Source organism: Eublepharis macularius, chromosome 14 (assembly GCF_028583425.1).
Source record: "Eublepharis macularius isolate TG4126 chromosome 14, MPM_Emac_v1.0, whole genome shotgun sequence".
Classification (NCBI taxonomy): domain Eukaryota; kingdom Metazoa; phylum Chordata; class Lepidosauria; order Squamata; family Eublepharidae; genus Eublepharis; species Eublepharis macularius.
This window is the reverse complement of record NC_072803.1, coordinates 58,444,790-58,461,050: the sequence shown is the minus strand read 5'-3', so window position 1 is coordinate 58,461,050 and position 16,261 is coordinate 58,444,790. Positions and strand designations below refer to the sequence as shown.

The 16,261-nt window shown below is 45.7% G+C and overlaps 1 protein-coding gene across 1 annotated transcript; it reads right to left on the bottom strand.

The window, feature by feature from the left end:
- Window positions 1–4,148: 4,148 nt before the first annotated feature.
- LOC129342518 (torsin-1A-like) lies at window positions 4,149–15,924 on the bottom strand. The gene is made up of 5 exons (XM_054998335.1): window positions 15,681–15,924; window positions 14,629–14,894; window positions 9,693–9,868; window positions 9,159–9,286; window positions 4,149–6,766 (listed from the first exon to the last, which is right to left on the bottom strand). Exons 1-5 carry the CDS (start codon window positions 15,892–15,894, stop codon window positions 6,522–6,524), a joined length of 1,029 nt encoding a protein of 342 aa, XP_054854310.1. The 5' UTR covers window positions 15,895–15,924; the 3' UTR covers window positions 4,149–6,521.
- Window positions 15,925–16,261: the final 337 nt, after the last annotated feature.

Here is a 16,261-nt window from a genome sequence, read left to right as displayed (position 1 = left end):
GCTATAGCCGAAAGTAGAAAGCCGAAAGAAAATTCTCTATCGTTAAAGCTGAAAGCCGAAACAAGAATCTCTTTCGGGATTCGGGATTCGGGATTCTTTCGGCATTATTTCGGCATTCTTTCGGCTTTTTTCTATGGGAAAATGCCTCCGTCTTCCAGGACGCCTGGAGGAGGCATTTTCCCACCGAATAAGCCCAAAATTGGTGGGGACCTTCCTCTAACCCTTCTCTAACAACCACCCAAGTTTCAGACAGATTGGACTTTGGGGGGCCATGTTATGGCCCCCCAAAGCAGGTTCCCCCATCCTCCCATAAAGGAGCATCTTCTTCATTATTTCCTATGGGGAAAAAATGAAGAAGCAGGCTTCCTTTGCCAGGGGTGGCATTTTGCATGCAAAATGCCCCCTTACCCTCAGGGGCCCTTCTCCCACCCCTCCTCCCACCCCCCACCAAGGCTCAGCCTGCTCCCACTTGGGGGGGCCATTTCATGGCCTCCCCAAGTAGGTGCTCTAATCTCTACCACTGACAGCTGGGGGAGGCTTGTGTTGCCAGGGGTGGCATTTTGCATGCAAAATGCCCCCCAACCCTCTGGGGCCCTTCTCCCACCCCTCCTCCCACCCCCCACCAAGGCTCAGCCTGCTCCCACTTGGGGGGGCCATTTCATGGCCTCCCCAAGTAGGTGCTCTAATCTCTACCACTGACAGCTGGGGGAGGCTTGTGTTGCCAGGGGTGGCATTTTGCATGCAAAATGCCCCCCAGCCCTCTGGGGCCCTTCTCCCACCCTTCCTCCCACCCCACACCAAGGCTCAGACTGCTCCCACTTGGGGGGGGCCATTTCATGGCCTCCCCAAGTAGGTCCTCTCAGCCCCTAAAGTCCACCCCTTACAGCCCCACACAAACCCAATTCCCCCCCAGCTGCCGCACACAGACCCAAATCCCCACATTAGCCCCTCACAGACCCAAATCCACCCCCACCTGCCCCACACCCATAACCCCAGGAACAGGCTGGCAAAGGCCAGCCCTCTCCCTTTGTTCCCTATGCTGGGAACTTCTAAACTCTCTTTCCCTGGGCAATTCTGCACAGCCCAGGGGTGCCACAATGGTGGGCACACTTCTGAGTGCCAGCTGGTCCCTGTGAAAGAACACCTGAACCACAGACACCCTCCCTCAAATTCCCCCACCACCTACAGAGATAGCTGGCCAGCCAGCCCCATTGTTCCCTATGATGGGAACCAACTGCACAACAAAGAATAAAACAAGAACAACACAAAATAAAGTTTTTAAAAAATTATTTTCTCCCTTCCAAAGTACAAGTAGGCAAAGCATTATGACACATTACACCAGCAGTCCCCCACACAGAAAAATAACACAACTCACTTAACATCAGAGAATCACAAAGCACGATTCCTGTCAAAAACACTTTATTTCTTGAACAGCTTTAGGTTACACAGCAGGGGGGAACACCAAAGGGCTTGGCAGCAGTATCTTACACAAAAATAACACAACTCACTTAACATCAGAGAATCACAAAAGCACAATTCCTGTCAAAAACACTTTATTTCTTGAACAGCTTTAGGCTACACAGCAGGGGGGGGACACCAAAGGGCATGGAAGCAGTATCTTACACAAAAATAACACAACTCACTTCACATTAAAGAATCACCCCAAAAAATTGCTGTCAAAAGCACTTTATTTCTGTAACTGCTTTAGGTTACACAGTAGGAAGGCACCACAGAGCAGGAAAGCAGTGTACTACACAAAAATAACACAACTCACTTCACATCAGAGAATCACACAAACACAATTGCTGTCAAAAACGGTGAAGTGGGTTGTATTATTTTTTGTAGTACATTGCTATCATGCCCTTTTGTGCCCTCCTACTGTGTAACCTAAAGCTGTTCAAGAAATAAAGTGTTTTTGCCAGGAATTGTGTTTTTGTGATTCTCTGATGTTAAGTGAGTTGTGTTATTTTTGTGTAAGATACTGCTTCCATGCCCTTTGGTGTTCCCCCCCTGCTGTGTAGCCTAAAGCTGTTCAAGAAATAAAGTGTTTTTGCCAGGAATTGTGTTTTTGTGATTCTCTGATGTTAAGTGAGTTGTGTTATTTTTGTGTAAGATACTGCTTCCATGCCCTTTGGTGTTCCCCCCCTGCTGTGTAGCCTAAAGCTGTTCAAGAAATAAAGTGTTTTTGACAGGAATTGTGCTTTTGTGATTCTCTGATGTTAAGTGAGTTGTGTTATTTTTGTGTAAGATACTGCTTCCATGCCCTTTGGTGTTCCCCCCCTGCTGTGTAGCCTAAAGCTGTTCAAGAAATAAAGTGTTTTTGACAGGAATTGTGCTTTTGTGATTCTCTGATGTTAAGTGAGTTGTGTTATTTTTGTGTAAGATACTGCTGCCATGCCCTTTGGTGTTCCCCCCCTGCTGTGTAGCCTAAAGCTGTTCAAGAAATAAAGTGTTTTTGACAGGAATCGTGCTTTGTGATTCTCTGATGTTAAGTGAGTTGTGTTATTTTTCTGTGTGGGGGACTGCTGGTGTTATGTGTCATAATGCTTTGCCTACTTGTACTTTGGAAGGGAGAAAATAATTTTTAAAAAACTTTATTTTGTGTTGTTCTTGTTTTATTCTTTGTTGTGCAGTTGGTTCCCATCATAGGGAACAATGGGGCTGGCTGGCCAGCCATCTCTGTAGGTGGTGGGGGAATTTGAGGGAGGGTGTCTGTGGTTCAGGTGCTCTTTCACAGGGACCAGCTGGCACTCAGAAGTGTGCCCACCATTGTGGCACCCCTGGGCTGTGCAGAATTGCCCAGGGAAAGAGAGTTTAGAAGTTCCCAGCATAGGGAACAAAGGGAGAGGGCTGGCCTTTGCCAGCCTGTTCCTGGGGTTATGGGTGTGGGGCAGGTGGGGGTGGATTTGGGTCTGTGAGGGGCTAATGTGGGGATTTGGGTCTGTGTGTGGCAGCTGGGGGGAATTGGGTTTGTGTGGAGCTGTAAGGGGTGGAATTTAGGGGCTGAGAGGACCTACTTGGGGAGGCCATGAAATGGCCCCCCCAAGTGGGAGCAGGCTGAGCCTTGGTGGGGGGTGGGAGGAGGGGTGGGAGAAGGGCCCCAGAGGGTTGGGGGGCATTTTGCATGCAAAATGCCACCCCTGGCAACACAAGCCTCCCCCAGCTGTCAGTGGTAGAGATTAGAGCACCTACTTGGGGAGGCCATGAAATGGCCCCCCCAAGTGGGAGCAGGCTGAGCCTTGGTGGGGGGTGGGAGGAGGGGTGGGAGAAGGGCCCCTGAGGGTAAGGGGGCATTTTGCATGCAAAATGCCACCCCTGGCAAAGGAAGCCTGCTTCTTCATTTTTTCCCCATAGGAAATAATGAAGAAGATGCTCCTTTATGGGAGGATGGGGGGACCTGCTTTGGGGGGCCATAACATGGCCCCCCAAAGTCCAATCTGTCTGAAACTTGGGTGGTTGTTAGAGAAGGGTTAGAGGAAGGTCCCCACCAATTTTGGGCTTATTTGGTGGGAAGATGCCTCCCCCAGACGTCCGGGAAGACGGAGGCATTTTCCCATTGAAAAGCCGAATGAAAGACGAAAGAATCCCGAAACGTTTCGGCTTTTTTCTTTCGGCTACCCGAAACGTTTCGGGATTCCCCGAAACGTTTCGGCATTCCCTGAAAGAAGCCGAAACACTTTTGTTTCGGCATTCTTTCGGCATTCTGAATGCCGAAACGCACATCCCTAAAACCAAGTATCTTCTCTATGGCTGCTGTATATAAATATTGTTTTTCTTCCTGAACACTAAAGATTCTGTTGTCGCAGGCTTGCAACTTGCTTTAAGATGCAGGGTTTGATCTAGAGCCTCTATTTCTAGTTGACTCTTTAAGAAGTCATTTTCTCAGCAGTTTTCCAGTGCTACTATGACAGCAACAGCTCCTGTGTTTATTTGTAGTCAAGCTCTTCTATCCTAAAGCCTTGTATGTAGTTGGAAGTAATTTCCACCAAATCAGCAGGGTTCTCAAAACAGATGTCTAACCTTAGTATCCTAAATCCTCCTTCCACAATGAGGTTAACCTGCCCTAAATATGAAGCTCTGCCCTGAGCCTGCTGATGTGGGGAGGGCGGAATATAAATTAAACGAATAAATGTCGCAACAAGCACATGGACATTTGGACCACATTTATTCAGAGATTTATAAAATACCGTGAGTAGCAAATGAAACAAAAACTGGCACCAAGATCATTTTTCACGATGGTGCAGACAAGAGCTGCAGTCTGCAAAGAGGGTATTTAATTTCTCCATCCCATATAGACACAAGTTTCCCTGAGCAGATCCTGCTGTGTATTTCAACTTACAATCAAACCCATAGCACTGTGTGGCAAAGGGGCGGGGGGAGAATCAGTCCCTTGAGCTATTTCTGCTCTTGAAACTGCCTCCCATATGTGATTTAGGCCTTGGATGATGAAAGGGGGCACCCTTTTTCGCCTGCTGTTTCTCCCTACCACAAGGTTTCAACAGGGGAGATGTTGCAGTCTGACTCTCACACTCCTAGTAGTGCATTCTCACCCCAACTGAAGTTCCCACTATCTGTTTTCTGAAGCTTATCTCCGTGGCCAATCGTGTGTGGCCTCTGAGCACATCCTGCAGAGGCACTCTGCCTACATCCGGCCTTGGACCTTTGTGGAGCAGACCAGGAGGAGACTGGTTTGGGGTGACTCTGAGGCAGCCCTGCTTATCCAGCTCAACTAGCTCCATGGCCTGATGTCACTTGATGTGCCTTTTCTAATCTTTGCCAGCAGCGGCTCCTGCACGGTGACACAGGTCGCAGGGTCAGCTGAACCCGTTATTGGAGGGAGAACAGAGAACAACGCAGCCTGCTGCTTATGGCAGCGACCGTATGGCAGCTCGCAACATTCACTAAGATAAAATCATACATAATTACATTTTTGCACAGACAAACAAGATAAAAAGCCCAGTAATCTCTGATCACCTCCACTAACAGCCCATCAGAATTCTGCCTTGCACCTTACCTGAAAAACAGTAAGGAGAAAGGCCTGATCTCCTCCAGGCAGCCATCCCACTGCCCAGGGGTACTTCGGAGAAAACCAAAGACCAGCCTCAGGCTGTTCTCAGAAACCTGCACAATGGGACTTTCAGCAAGAGCTGCTGGACATATGCACAATCCCACCTTAAGCCAGCCTATTTGAAGAAATGGCAGTTTAAACAGCTTTTGGAAAGCAGAAGTAACTTGGAAATGAACTCATCCAGAGAGCTTTCTGGAAGACGACAAAGTGACTGACATGTAATATCACATAGTATCTTCAGCAAAGCAGCACCTGAAACACTTGTCCTCAGCAGGAGGATTTCTTTTTTACTGGTCCCTCCCCCGGGGGGGGGGGAGGCCCGTAAGCCATGCAACCTTATGAAAAAATCCCACGTGGTTTTGGCGCCTGGGGTAGCTCCCCAAAAGACTTTCACCACCAACTTAAAAAGTGGTGTAAATCCTCCCAGGGTTGCTTAAAAATCACCCACCCATCCACCCACGCCCGTTTTTCTTGAGTGGAAAATGCAAGAACCAGCCATAGCAAGAGATAGCTTAGACTGCTGTCTTATTAACCTCCTTTAATTATTAAGGAAAGTTCTCCACTATCTGTGCTTGAGCTAGCAGAGACCAATAGCTTGGGTGGGAATTTTGCTATTCAAAGTGGTTTTACACTTTCTACCTTCAGGAACTTTATTTCGGTAAGACACCCCTTCACGCAAAGACACATTGTGCACAGCAAAGGATTCTGGGAGTGTCATCCCACTTCGAGTGAGAATACTGGTTACATATCCCTGTTACACTAAGCAAGGCTGTATCCTAGGAAGCATCTAACCATTTCCCAGGGCCGTACACTGGAGGAAGGACAACAGATTGCCAGTACTATGCATACTGCATACTAATGGAAAGAAAAAAAACCCCTCAGCTAGTAAAGGTCTCACAGTGGGTGGTTTGACAAAATCCAGCTTCCTCCAGCAACTGAAATCTGCTCTTCCATTACTGCTGATGGTTACGGTTCCAATCTTGGCCTGAAGTATCCAAGAGTTTGCTTTCATATAAAAACACCCCACAGATCTAGTAAGTTTGAGAACATCCCCTTCACTTCTTGAGAAGAACCACACAATGCTTGCTTTAAGTCACCTGTACAGAATGCTGCTTCTGGATTATCAACTGGAGACCTAACCAGGACGAGGTTCAGGCACAAGCCTCATACACCAAGGGCATCTCTACTAAACCAACAGTTCAAGCAGCTTCACAGTATATAGGCACTGTCGAGACAATATTCAGGAATGAGTTGACACAGATAGTTCTTAACTGGAGGCCACAAGGCTGAGGTTATTTTGGAATTAAAGTCACAATCTCCCCCTGCTTTAAGTAAGAGCAAATGTTATTGTATATTTACATTATTTTAAACCCTTTTTTTCAAAATGGGGGAAAATCCTTCATATTCTGTGATTGAGCTCATTTTCTTCATTGAGGATGAAATCATAAAAATGTCACAAGTAAAAATCCAGCTTCGTGTACACAGTTTTGCATCCTTTGTCAGAATAGATCCTCTCCTCCTTTGGGAAGTAAGTCATCTCATCTGCTACTTGGGTCACAATTTCCTCATCCACGTAATTGCCCCGGGACTCGAGTTCAACCCTGACACACATTTTCACGTGCTTGTACTCCAGGGGAAGAAAGGGGATGAAGTAATCAATGAGGTTTCTGTCGATCAGGCTGCTGTGCCAAAAGCCACCTGTTTAAAAAGAAAAGAGTCAGGAAAGCGGAATGAAGGTACGCGGTGAGGACAACTTGCTTTTGAGAAATAACAACAACAACAACATTCAGTTTATATACTGCCCTTCAGGACAACTGAACACTCACTCAGAACAGTTTACAAAGTATGTTGTTATTATTCCCACAACAATCACCCTGTAAGGTGGATGGGGCTGAGAGAGCTCTGAGAGAGCTGTGACTGACCCAAGGTCACCCAGCTGGCTTCAAGTGGAGGAGTGGGGAATCAAACTCGATTCTCCAGATTAGAGTCCTGCCGCTCTTAACCATTACACCAAACAGGTTCTGGAAGCTTCTGGAACAACAGAAAGCCATGAAACGGGATATTCCTCTTGGCTCAGGGTGGCTTACAAGTGATAATTAAAACACTACAAATTAAAATCAAGTAAATAAAACTCAAATCCCCCCCACACACACACCCATCAAAGGCTCTGACAAACAAACAAGGCTCCTGGAGACAGCCAACAAGGGGGTTCCCCTCGCTGGCTGTAATTTATATATAAAGGGCTACAAATTTTATATCAATTGGTTTCAATGAGTAGACCCACCAAAGGAAGAAGATGTGGCTTAATCCACACTTTGCACGCAGGAAGTCCCAGGGATGGCTGAGAGGCATGAAATCCAGTCCCCATACTGGAACTCTTTATGTCATGGCCTGCTCAGTATCTGCACTGGAGACCGCTTGTCCATCAGCACCTTACATTCCGTGATGGGAGCCTTGCTGCCCCTCAGTCTGACAAGTGCCAACGACCTGAGCAGCGAACCAGTCCCCAGAAGGCAGAAGCAGAGACATCCCCTCTTCCTCTCCAAAGCATCAGGGAGAATTCCACTAAGACCTCTTTCAGGGGCTCTGCCTTGTGTCCCCCTCCCGGCAGAGGCAAGGCAAGCAGGCACAAGAGAGACAGCCCTTTTCACAGGGGCAGTGGTGGTGGTATTTTATTGCTGTTGCTTTTATTGCAGGTTTAGCATTTTCTATCAATAACATAAATACGTAAATAAAGTTCCTTGATTTTTTTTTTATCCTGCTCTTCTCCCAAGGAGCTTTGGTGGAATGAACCAACCCAAAATATCAGTCGGGGGAAGAGGGAGCAAGTGGTCTATGGTCACCCAGTGAGCTCCATGGAGAGCAGAGGCTGAACCCGGGTCACAGTAACACACTCTAACCACTGTAACACATGGGCTCTCAAGTTTTATTATTTTATTGGCAACATTAGAAACCACTTTAGCAGCCTCTATGAAATACATAAAATTAAGATGTTACAGATTTCTGCCTGGATGTTTTGTTCTTATATCTCTGCAAGTAAGAGCCAAACTAGACATTACGGTAGCCACTGGTCCAACCTGTTGCTTCTAACACCATTTTAGAGAAGATTTTGGCCTCTTAAAAATTCTGTCAGGGCCCAGTCCTAATTGGACGCAAAGCACAGGTGGAGCACAAGATCCCATGTTCGTCTGCTCCCTTTCACCCTTTAAGTGTTGAAACTACCCCTCCATGGCTCTTTCAGTAGTTGAATAGGTGCAGGGGCTGACAAGATCACATCGTCCCCCCTCAAACTGATCAGGCCCTAGCAACATTTTTAAACTGCCCAAATCTTTTAAGATTTTGGTGTTGGCAGCCATGGGTCGAACCTGTGTTTGCCCTAGCATCTAGTTTGGCTCTAAGAGCACTAGAGACTTTTTTTAAAATGACAGCTGAAAACAGGAACACGCTGTGGCAGGAGATCCCTGCAGGGCTTCCACGCCTATAACCCCAAGCAAGGGACAGTTTCTCAACATTCAAAGAAAGGAGAAAGGAGAACTAAGATCAGTATTTCATTCACACAGAGAGCAACAGAGAGAGATCAAAGATAATATCTTGTACATACTTACTTGGGAGTAAATTCCACTGAATGGGATTCCTTTCAATTCCACTCAATGAGATTTCCACTCAAGTAAGCATACAGGAATCACTACTTCACCACTATGTTGCCTTACATACTATCTTTTGTTTTAAATATGTACTCCTCCTATATACTACCTGTGCTTCATGTTGTCTAATGTCAGACCTAGAACTGATTATGTTCTGTTTCAGCAATTCTTCAACTCCATATTGGATCTTTGTAAACTTGTATTTATTTATCCTGTGGCATGGTTTATGGAAACGTCCTTGACACTGTATGGAAATGTCGGTCGCTGCTGACTGTGCTAATCTCACACTATGTAATCCACCCTGAGTCTCAGTGAGAAAGGCGGACTATGAATGAATGACCGTCTCAGCCTATCCACATTCACTCAGACATGAATCCCACTGAGCTCAAGTAAGCGAAGACCACGACTGCATCCTTGCTATTGCAACTGAAGCTGGCGTAACTCACTGTTTTTGTTATTGAAAACAGACACAGACACTGAAGACTCCAGATCTTGCAGCTCCAGGTCCTCCCTTCTCTTTCCGCTCCTCCAAAAGTCCAGTGCCACTTCAGTTATTTTTTCAGCTCCTGCATTGCTGGAAACAAAAAACAACATGCTTAACATGCTACAAGATCTCAATGCAAGGCCTGGTAGTGTCTCAAGCATTTAATGACGTAGGCTCTCAGAACTCTGAACTACATCTCCAGTCTTTCTCAGGACTGGAACAGAGAGATTCGATGCCACCACTCAAGTGCCCTGACCTGGATGACCTCAACTAGCCTGATCTTATTAGATCTTGGAAGCTAAGCAGGGTTGGACCTGGTTAGTACTTGCAGGGGAGACCATCAAGGAAGTCCAGGGTTGCTACACAGATGCAGACAATAGCAAACCACCTCTGTTCACCTTCAGCCTTGAAAACCCTACTGGGTTGCCATAGGTCAGCTGCTATTTGACAGCAGTTTGCACCACCACCCAAGTATGGAAATACTTTCCCAGCTAACCTGAGGAAGATGAAAATGGCTTTCCTATAAGACACGCCATCCAGCTGCTCATAATAGTCCAGGAAAGGTTTGATGGAGTCAATGAGTCCGGCGTGCATTTTATCCATCTCATCAAATATGAAGACTGATCTTGCGCAGGCGCTCACGTTGCCCCGAACCCACATTTGCAACTGGTCCTAAAATATAAAGTGAGAATTCTATACATCTCATCTGTCCTTTCCCTCTGTCTAGATCCATGTCATGCAAAAACCACAACTACATAGTATCGAGAATAACAAAAACATAAAATGCAACAAGACCAAGCGGGGCAAATAATAGATTCTCATATCCAAGAGCCATCGTAAATAGCAGTCTGAATAGCCAAGTCTCGTCTATCAGGGCATGGGAGTTAAGCAGAGTTAGCCATGGTCAATATTTGGATGGGAGAACACCAAGGAAGAGTGGGGTTTCTATGCAGAGGAAGGCAATGGCAAACCACACCTGCTCATCTCTTGCCTTGAAAACCCCATGGTTGGGGTGGCCATGAGTCACCTGTGACTCAACAACACATGTTTCTTCTTCTAACTTACTGACATGTATGAGAGCACCAAGGCAAGTCTCCTTAGGAAAGACGTTTAGGCAAACCTAAGAGCAGCCATGCTGGGTCAGATCAATGAACCATCTAATAATCTACATCCACCTCGTAATCTGTCCAATGCCCTTGAAAGGTCTACAAGCAGGCTGTGAAAAACAAACTCTCCTTTGTTGGTGGTGCCCTCCAGCACTGGTAATAAGAGGGCTATTGCTTCTGAATATTGAGCTTCCAATTAGTTACTGTGGTTAATGGATCTGTTGCAGGCACTTGTCTGACAATGAGGTATTAATTAAACAAAGGAAGCGAGCCTGGAATTTGCTTGCAAAATGCATGTAAGTTCTTGGAGATATTTTTTTAAAAGGTTGAGAGATGTCCAGGATCCAATCTGAACAACTTGGTCTAGAAAATACACCACTTCAATACAGTTATTTGCATGAAAAAAGGATTTAAGCTCAGGAAAAAAATGTCATGTGACAAATCAGAGGGTTTTGGTATGTCATATAGGTTTCACATCACTGAGTCTATATTAGATAGTTACAGCAAAGACCCTTGAATTTTTCACAGAGTTGTGTGACACTATCTAATCTTTCAGAAAGTGATTTGGTGAGATTCTTAAAATTGTATCTTAACTTTTAGATCTAAGACATAGAGGATAAGGGATGAAGACATGTATGCTTACTGGCTTCTGTTATCTTTGACATGCAGAAGGATTTTTTGCCCATTTGTGATCTTTGTGTATTTGACTATTTCAAGCTTGATTAGATTGATTTTAAATCAAAGTCATAAAGCCAACAATGAGTGATTGGCTAGGACAGGGGTGGGCAATTGTTTTGGCTCGGGGGCCACTTTGTGGGAGCGGAGGTTAGTGGAGGGCCGCACCTTTTAAAATGATTGCATTCATTAGTTAACTTTGCATTTCAGAAAAGGTATAAATTGTATCATAAAAATCAATAAATATAAATTAAATAAAATAGTGGTAGTTTTATTCAATTTATTTATTGTGCTAACTTCATATAATCTATAGCTGCATTTTTCTGACTGTCTTGGCGGGCGACAAAAAACTCTGTAGCGGGCCGCATGTGGCCCGTGGGCCGCAATTTGCCCACCCCTGGGCTAGGATATACAGTTTCACTTTACACCTGGAATAAAAAGAAACCTCTTCTTCATCTTTAGTCAGAAGGCTGTTTGGCTGAAAAGGAGGCTGAGGAAGAGAGCAGCCCTTTTTAACACAAGCCTCATTCCAGGGGAGACGGTATAAAAGTCTTTAAAAAATAAATAGTTCAAGTTTGCCTTTTTTGGCATATAGCAGCAATTCAAGTTATCCACTTAAAAAAAAGAAACAAGGTTAAAAGAATACTGCATTACAAATACATAAATACATTTAGAGCTTATTTCTGTGATATCCTTTGACGCAACTTCAAAGCAGAATGGAGAAACTCGGCCACCTTCTCGGTGACATCAGGAAAGGAATCGTTCAACTGTCTATAGACTTTGAGCGAGTCAGAGCAATCCATCATACTAGCTAAAACAGATTTTAAGTATGTTTGACGTATACCAGTGTACAAATAACAGTGCAAAAGAATATGTGTAATTGCCTTGACACATTTTTGTTCACATAAACAGCATCTAGCTGAATAGTCTATCCTGTTAAATCTGCCATGCAGTCATCGCCCTGTGACAGTGAATTCCACAATTACTTGATAGGTGAAAGTGTTAGGTCCTTTGGTCTGTCCTGAATCTAATGCCTGCCAAATTGATTGGATGCCCCACATTCTAATATATTGGAAGAGGGGGGGGTCATCTCTAGTCACTTTCTGTACCCCATAACATGCTAACCCTGTTGTGAAATAGCCTGAAGCCTTTCCTTTTAAGGAAAGTGTTCCTTACCCCTAAATCATTTTAGTTGCCAGTTTCTGCACCACCAAAGAGGCCCCACCTCACATAGCCACCCACTATAGACTGCGGCAAAGCAGGAGCCATAGGATCATACGGGAGAAAGCAACCCTCAGGGTCCTCTGGCCCAAGGCTATTTATGTCATTAAAGATCAAAAACAACACTCTGAATTGGGCCTGTTCGATTGGTCACTCAGGGTGCTCCATGTAACACCTTTCCCACCACAATCTGGATAGAAATACTGAAAGAACAGAAATGAGGTTGCTAATTATACAGTTTGCACGTATGGTGCACCAGACATCACTTATGCACCATTAAGACTTTCCCCTGGTAACTAATTTGGTCAAGGAGCAATAATCCAGGGAAGAAAGTGCTCCAGAGAAATATTGTTAAGCCTCATGCGACGAAGCTCCTGTTACACAGCAAAGAGCTGGACTGTCAAATGTAAGGATCTTGGGTCTCATCATATCCTTTGTGGTGTTCCAATGCAAAATAACTGAAATATTATCAACTTCAGCGCTAAGAACACCTTTAATTAGCAGAGGAATGACAACTCATGAGTGGCCAATAACTTTCTCCACATTTGCCACTCCCACCACTTCCTTTAAATGAGCAGGGGCGGCCGTTGAAAGTGTAGAGAGCAGACTGTGAAGTCTGGAATTTGCCTGCGGGGGTGGAATGCCTATACAGCTGGATGGCAGAAAGATGTAGACTGGCAAATCTGAATACTGAGGACAGTGTTGGTGCTTGTGAAGAGAATTTATTATTATTATTATTATTTATTTATTCAATTTATATACCGCCCATCCCCAGGGCATTTGAGATGCAAAGTGCAAGGCACCCTGGACTGGGTATTTCTCCAAACCAACTACAGGCCCATTTCCCTTTTTCTCCTGCTCCCCTCCTCCAATTAAAATCTGACACTTTGGGGGAGGAAGTTTTTAAGCATGGTGCATTTAGGCATTTATTTTTCATACCTCTGGCTAGAGAATCTAAGTCAGTAAATGAATTAGTATAAAATAACAGACAACTAACTAGTTGTTGGCTGTCTGAGAGCCTCAAAATGTTCACTGATGTTCAGTTCAGTACTTATTAAAACAGTCAGTCATGGGAGTGTCCGGAGTTGGTGCAGCTAGCATGAGGGCTGCACAGGGTCAGCTTCACTGGGGGAAATGTTTGTGCAAGATATAAGGGTGAGACAGTCTTATGCAATGATTCTATGCTGCTGGTTGTAACTTCACAATCTTTTTCAAAACAGTCAGCTGGTCTTCTGTGGTCATATATTCAGGAAATAAAAGTTTTGCTCATAAAATACTTCTGGAAGCCAGTTTCAGGTGGGGAGCGGTGTTGGTCTGTAATAGAAGAGCAAGATTCAGGTCCAGATTTCCAAGGATTCAGTTGGTCTTGAAGATGCTACCAGACCCAAACCTTGCTCTTCTGGAAGCCAGTTTCCAGAAGGTATTGGTTAAGGAAGTACATCAACTCTTTTTACAGTGACAGAGACTTCCTGCCCTAGAAACTCTGGCTAGTTAATATTCAAAGTTACACGTCAGCACTTTAAAAGCAAATAATGAGTGACAGAAACACACAGGAGCTGCAAGTCTTTCTAACTTTGCCTTCAGGATATTTAATCATCTTTTATATCTTGTTTGTATCTGTGGAGATTAATAATTCATTTTTTTTAAAAAAAATGGCAGTCAGATCCTTCTAATTTTACCAAGACCCCGCCGACTTCAATTCTCTTGATTCAGGACCTGCAAATGGTTTAAGCTGTTTGGCTATAAATGGATCGCTGATACAGCCATACTTACAACTTATCCCACTATCTTTTCTCACCAAGCAATTAATGTGAACTCTTCAGGCACATCTTCAGTTTGCCAGGGCACCTTTGCCTATCTGCTGCAGAATCCTCGTTATCTCAGAAGACATACTACTGTTTACCTAAAAGTCACCATTATTCAATAAAATCAACAGAACTTCAAGTGGAGACTCCAGTGTGAGATTTACTAAATGAGAACATCTCAGAAAATCCAACTGTACTCGTCTAAATCTGGATAAAGGGCTCTCATCCAGCACAGGTGTGCAATTAATATCAATTTGCTAGTTTTGTTATCACCAATTCGGCAAGCATGAAGCTGAGTGTGAGAGGCATACTCTCCCCATTCCAGCTTTCAAATTAGAAAGGAGGGCACGAGCTTTTCCCTGCAACAGCACTGGACTCTGGAGGGTACCCCCAAAGCTCAGTCTGACATCAGAGACCAGATGCTACCTCTACTCCTCAAGGTCAACCATAAACACAAATCCTGACAAACTAAAGCCAGTCCAAACAAACTTCTATGTATGTATTAATGATCTTCTCACTGAGTCAGCAACACCCGAGTTCCCTCAAACACACTTTGCAACCCATTGTAGTAAAACAGTTCATATTGTCTAACCACACCCATTATATTTTGACGATTTGAAATTACCTTGTACTGGGTGATGTTCTGCCGATGAGGAAAATGCAAAGTGGACACAAAGTGATGGACATATTTGCTGCTGAGGCCTCCTTCGTAGATGCTCTCAGCAATTATTTTGCTGACCAAGTTCTTGCCTGTGCCCGTCCAACCGTGCAAAGAGAGGGTCAGAGGCTTCTTCGGATTTGCATTGTTCAAAAAGCCAGTGACAGCTTTCACAACCACCTTTTTCACCAGATGTTGACCAAACAGCCTTTTGTCCAACTCCTGCTCAAGCACTAGAAAGGAAGAACAGCAACAATCAAGTCAATGGGAATCAGAAGCACTTCTACATAAATGCCTTTTTTTCAGCCTGCCATTTCTGGACGGTTCAGTATAGATGCTGAAACATGGATACAAAGACACTTCTTAAAACAAGGGAATCCACTAGGAGAACACCCTTCAAGACCACACTGAGCATAGTTCAGCTTCTTTGGTTATAAGCATGTGTACAGTATCTACAGTTGAGAGGCAGATAAACTCACATGGGCCCATTCATTTCTTAGGGAATGATCCTACTCCAGATGAACTACTTTCTTGGAGAGTGCTCCTACTCCAGAGGAACTACCTCTCCCTTCCTAAAATATATGCTCTCCTCTTCTCCTAACAGCATGGTGGTGGAAATTGCTGTCAAGCTACAGCGAACTGGTACTCCTGTGCCCCAATTTCATTTGTAAAATGCACATGCACTGCCCCCCTTTTTTTTACAGATGCTATATACAGATGTACATGTAGGATGTACATGCAGACACTGTAAGGTGAGCAGAGTCAGAGGACCAATCCCGTCACCATTCCTCCAAGCATCCCATCTACCTCACACACAGGTACCACCTACAGACACGTTCCATGACGTCACAGCACCCACCCACTTCCCCCAGCTACCTTCCCTAACGTCACAGCATCCCTTCCAATCTCCACCTAGCAATTGGCCCCCTTCCACCTGCCCCTCCTCTGACGTCAGGGCATCCCCCTCCCTCGCCCTTTTGGGCTCCACCCTGTCACCCGTGCCGAGCCTCTCGCCCTACCTGCCCCGGCGCGCGCCCCCGGCCTCTGCAGGCAGCACTCGGTGAAATAACAGTAAAGCCTCGGGTAGGAGATGAAGCCTGTCAGGGCCGAGGCGGCGGCCCCGGCCAGCGCCAGGCCCAGGCTGATGGGCTCCACCGCCTGCGCCGCCGGGCCCAGCTGGCACAGCAAGAAGGCCAAACCCCACACGGGCGCGCCGCCCCGCAGCGCCTTCATCACCGCCGGCCGCGGTCCCGTCGCCACCCTCCCCCCCACCTGCTTTACCTCAGGAAGCGCGCTTCCGCTTCCGCGACCAGCACTTCCGGCGCCGCAGTCGCCATCTTGCGGCCGGCAGGAAAGCCAAGGGGGATTGGTTAGCGCAAGCGCGTCACGGGGCTACTCCCCACCCGCCCCACATTCATTGTTGTCGTGAAGGGCGGCGGTGGTGCTGCGCGCCCTTTTGCTGCGGAGTAAGCGCCGCGGTTTGCACACGCAGGCTCCGTTCTCATAGTGGGGTTACTCCCTAAGGCACAAAAGCGGTTGTTGCAAAGCCGCGTCGTCCCTTTCAATAAAACTGTTAAAGGGTTTTTGGGGAGTCCTGCTC